Here is a 5,067-nt window from a genome sequence, read left to right as displayed (position 1 = left end):
ATCCTGTACAGTATGACAATAATGACCACGATCTCTTTCCTGTTCATCTTATCAATCGGTGGACAAAACCATTGGATCTACCATCCTTACAACGTAATCTAGTACAAATGATCCTTACCACAGAACCCTAGAATCGACGGCCATGATCAACCTTCAAACTGGAAAACGACTTGATTTACAAAAAATAAAACGTGCGTCACAATAATAAAAAAAAGGGGGAAAAAAAAAATCGCACCCACCATTTTAGGAGAGAAAGTGAGAAAAGCTGCTGAGAAATCCAAACTCCAGCGAAGGCAACGGATGCAACTCTGTTTCGTTACGAATGGCACAGAGAACACATCGCTCTCGGGTCGCATTCACTTGACTTTTCCTTTGATTCGAATCTATCTGTTGCCGTTTCTGCGGTCGAATTACTGTCTGTATTTTATATTTATCTTTCGTCTTCTTACCTCTTTCGAGACGGTTAATGGTGGCTTCACTTGCGCTCTCTTGGCGTTCTGGGAGAAAAGGGTTCCTGTTGTTGATCATTAATATGTTGTCAGTAGAGAAGCCTCCTTGTTTGCCCCATTTTGTTTTCTTCTGTTAGTATAATAAACTTGACTCGGGTCTTTCCATTCAGTATCTATAAGCATTGAATTGGGGTTTGTAGATTGGGAGATCCGTTGTTATTTGATGAACTTCTTAGTTAGGAGTGAAGGTTAGGTAGAATGGAAGGGAGAGGGAGGAGAAATGGATTACGAGTGAGTCCGGAGAGATCCAAGGTATGGATGGAGCCTTCGCCGAAGCATCAGATGCAGCGGCAGCAAGGGGGGAAGGTTCCGGTGGTGTATTATCTCTGCAAGAATCGCCATCTCGAGCACCCGCACTTTATTGAGGTCCCTCTTTCTTCGCCTGGAGGTCTCTACCTAAAAGGTAAGTGTGGAATGAAAAAAGTAAAATTCAGTAAGGAATAGTGGTTTTGTTTATCTGTTTGAATGCTTTGTTGGTTCCAATTTGGTTATAGATGTGATTAATCGGCTTGTTGTTTTGAGAGGGAAGCGGATGCCTAAAATGTATTCTTGGTCTTGTAAGAGGTAATTTGGAGGTTTTAAAATGATGAATTTTGGCATAATTTGCACTTTTATTGAAAGGTGTAGGTGAACTGTTTGATTCAATTCTGATTCAGGAGCTACAAGAATGGATTTGTCTGGCAGGACCTCTCTGAGGACGATCTTATACTTCCAGCCCATGGAAATGAGTACATTCTTAAGGGTTCTGAGCTTTTGGACCAGACTCCTCCAGGTAATAAATAAATGGTAATAGTGCTGTCTTCGATAGACTAGGAATGGATTATTTCGCCTGGAGTGCTTGGAAAATGGTTGGCTTGATATGTTCTCTCAAGTTCATATATTTATTTTCTTCTGGTTCAGATAGGCTTCAAGACACTGGCAATAATTCGAGGCTACAAAAATATGTGCCTCCGCAACAAGATCAGTCCACATGTTCTAGGGCACTAGAGGCCTCTTCTTCTTACTCATCTCCTGTCAGTACAGTGAGAGAGGGAAAGTCTCCATCTCCACCACCACACACAACACCTCCACATCAGGAAGATGATAACCCAATTCCTCTCCATCAGAGCTCATCCCCAGAGACAAGTTTCCCCAATTTTGGAGAGTGCCGGGCTTTCATGCTGAGTGGAGCTCAGGATGCTTCGACCCAGACAGAGGAGAGAGGAGAAAGGAGGGAACAGGAGCCAAGCACTCAAACCACAAGTTTCTCAACTGGCGATGATTTGACCAATGTGATCCAGCAGAACCTGGGTACTCCATCCAATGATGTTATTAAAAAGGAGATCTCACCAAGTAGAACACCATCAAGTGCATCTTCTGGAACGAAGATTGACACCTTAGAATCATTGATCAGGGCTGAAGTGAACAAAATCAATAGCTTCAGGATAATTGAGGAGGAGGAGCTCGTGCCAACGAAAGTAAAGATGAAAAGAACGAATGCACTTCTACAACTGCTCACATGTGGATCAACCTTTGTTAAGGATCACCATAGCTTTGGGTTTATACCGACTTACAAGCCCAGGTTCTTGAAGATGAGTTTAGGGCCAACATTCCCAAGTTCCATGACACTAAGAGAGCTTGACTACATGTCAGGAAGCTCAAGGGTGATGAGGTTGGGGACTGAACGAAGGACTTCTTTCAGCAGAAATCTAGCTGAAAATTGCCTAATGTACAAAGAGGATGGAGTTGAAGCATCTCCCAGCTTCAATTGCCCTCCTTTCTACAATGGGGACATGTAAGTTGGACATCTTGCAAGATTGAAAATATCTAGGATTTGAATCTTCCTTGCTTATAAAAGAAACAAATGAAGAATAAGCTGGTCTCAAATCAAAATAGCCTAACTCTCCAAACTTGTGCTTTAACTCTGAATCTATATTGAGTTTTCATTTTTGATTTGCTTTTTTTCAAATTATTGTTGCGGCTTCTTTTTTCCAAATGATCTCAAAATGTTCAAATAGGTAAATTACTGGTAATTATTCATGAAGTTCTACGTATGTGCTGACAAGTTCAATTATAAGCTCAAGATTCTTTCTTTGTACGTAATTTTTTTTTGGGACCAGACTTATTGATTTTTCTTTTGAGCCTTTCTCCTGGCATGTATTATTTGTGGTAGTAATCAAATTTGCTTTTTATATTATAATATTCCTTTAATGATTGCTAATTTTCAGTGGTGTTCCCCAGTGCTATGCTTTTTGGTTCTCGCCGTCTCTTGGTTGCCTCTGCTCCGTTATTTAAACTTTTTTTTTAACGTAAAATGACAGCTTTGAAATCACATTCTATATAAAATACAGGAGTTACAGGTCACCTGATATAAAAGGAAATAAGGAAAAGATTGCAGATTTAGTAGGCCCTAACTCTCCATCTTGGTGCAGTAAGCCAATGATAAATGGAACAGTTAATTCGCCTATATTAGATGCTAGAAACTCCTCAGCTCAACAAAGCCATGACACATTCCCATCTACAAGTTCATTCAGTGCAAGTCAAAGGACTGCGGATGTTACCGCATCAAAAGTATCATCTACGAGGGTGGAATCTGTTCAAGATGAAACTGAAAGGACAATCAAGATTGAGGAAAGTTGAGTACATTATTCCTCCATTTTTCCTTCATTTTTGGTACAGCGCATGTGATGCTGCTTTTGACCATAGTCTTTGTCTTTTTTATGCCTAAAAGGTGTCTTTTTCTTACACACAGGCTTGCTTCAGGAGCTCGGATTATAATTCAGTCAAGAGTTCCTCCTGATTATAATGATAATAGTTCTGGTTGTTAAAAGGAAGGTTTGCTTTGTAAAAAGTATTTGTTTTTTGCACTTCCTAGTCAGTTGTGCATCGAGTGAGTTGGATTTTTTTTCTTTAATTTTGTTGTAAGTTCCTTTTTTCAAATTTTTTACCTATATCAATTGTCTAGCATATTCTTAATTCTTAGTGTTGAAAGCTCCCTAATTCACTCTGCCTGCAATGCTATAATTAGAACGGAACACAGATTCAACAATTATGCACATTAGTATTCAAATGTAACCTCACTTATCCTCTTTGTTTTAATGGTATTCAGAAACCATTTACTTTTACATTCACATGTTAAAACTTACCATTTTCTTCAAAGAAAACATTTGGAATCTTTGCATGAGCCTATGTTGTACCTTTTTTTTTGTATGGTTCCATTTAACTCAGTTATCTAAAACTATGCCTTGTTATTTTTTGCATGAATAGATGGATGCTGGTGAAATCATTAGGTATGTAATGCAGATGTTGAATAAGGTGTGGCATAGGTATGTCTGTAGAGTGTACAAATGTACCATATGTTCACATTCCCACGAGAAATTATTCTGTGCGGATTTCGGACCGTCCGGAGGCAAATCACAACCGCTACGTCACCCGGTACACAGCGGTACCAAGCACCAGTATCCAGCAAACGGGTGATGTGGTGCATTGCAATTTTCCTCCGGACGGCATTCGGAATCTGCACAGAATAATTAATCTATACACACACATCTGTGTACCAACTTCCTAATGTGTATTGGGGGCTGCACCTACCACCTGCACACATGCTATGTACACTCAGTCTTCTTCAATGCTTGTTAGATGTTTAGAACATGAGAAATAAGTTTTTTTTTCCCCCTAATTTATTTATTCTATTGGCACATTTTGGCCATTTTGCATGCAGCAAATCGGACTATTTTCGTAAGCCATTTCTTTCTTTGGACTGCATTCAATTTGATCCAGAACCAAGTAATTTGCGCTTTTATATTGTCTATCATTCAGTCTCTCACTCAGACATGGCTAAATAAGTATTAGCTATACCAGGGTTCCATTTCCTTCCAATTTGCTTATTTCGTCGAGTTTTTTTAATGGAGATTAAATTTATCATTTAATACTGTAACTTTGCAGCACTCGCATGAACAAACCACAAATTGTTTTACTAATTAATAATGTAAATGCATATAATCTCTTACTTTTTCATTGATTTGAGATGTGAAATTTCATTCTGAAATTACTTTATTTACTTGAACTTGCATGATTTTTTTTTTACTTGAACTTGCATGATGTAATCATGAAACTCTCTACCCTACCAATCGTAATTTTGAAGTAAAACATAAATTTAATGGCGGCAGCATATGCCTGTATCACTTCTAACAACTTAGGTTTCGTTTGGGACGATATTTTTTGTTGTTTCTTAAAGCAGCTTTCTAGTATAAAAATTATAATTTTTGTATTAAAAAGCTATTTTAAGAAGCAAGCAACAAAAAAACCGTCCCAAACGAAGCCTTAATAATAAATTTACATCCACATTATTATCATTTTTAACATTTTTTAGTTTTTAGGACATTTAGGAAATTTCCATGAAAACTCTACAAGTTAGTAAGTTACTAAGGATTGTTTATACATGTAGTATGAAATGACATGCACATATAATGTGTTGAAATTTGAATGCGTAGTGGGGGGTTCAAAAGGGTGTCATGGTTCACATATTAGGAGATCGATGCAAACCGTTTGATCAAAGTTCGAACAACACATGTGATTT

The 5,067-nt window shown here is 38.1% G+C and overlaps 1 protein-coding gene across 1 annotated transcript; it reads left to right on the top strand.

Moving 5' to 3' along the window:
- The first annotated feature begins 219 nt into the window (after positions 1-219).
- On the top strand, positions 220-3,613 carry LOC110099896. The gene is made up of 6 exons (XM_020827203.2): positions 220-912; positions 1,004-1,073; positions 1,166-1,281; positions 1,410-2,283; positions 2,840-3,124; positions 3,241-3,613. The coding sequence occupies exons 1-6, from the start codon at positions 708-710 to the stop codon at positions 3,314-3,316; spliced, it is 1,626 nt and encodes a 541-aa protein (XP_020682862.1). The 5' UTR covers positions 220-707; the 3' UTR covers positions 3,317-3,613.
- Positions 3,614-5,067: the final 1,454 nt, after the last annotated feature.

The sequence above is a fragment of the Dendrobium catenatum genome, unplaced genomic scaffold, assembly GCF_001605985.2.
Source record: "Dendrobium catenatum unplaced genomic scaffold, ASM160598v2 fragScaff_scaffold_1088, whole genome shotgun sequence".
Classification (NCBI taxonomy): domain Eukaryota; kingdom Viridiplantae; phylum Streptophyta; class Magnoliopsida; order Asparagales; family Orchidaceae; genus Dendrobium; species Dendrobium catenatum.
Note: the sequence above shows the minus strand (reverse complement) of the source record. Positions and strands in the feature narration are given on the sequence as shown.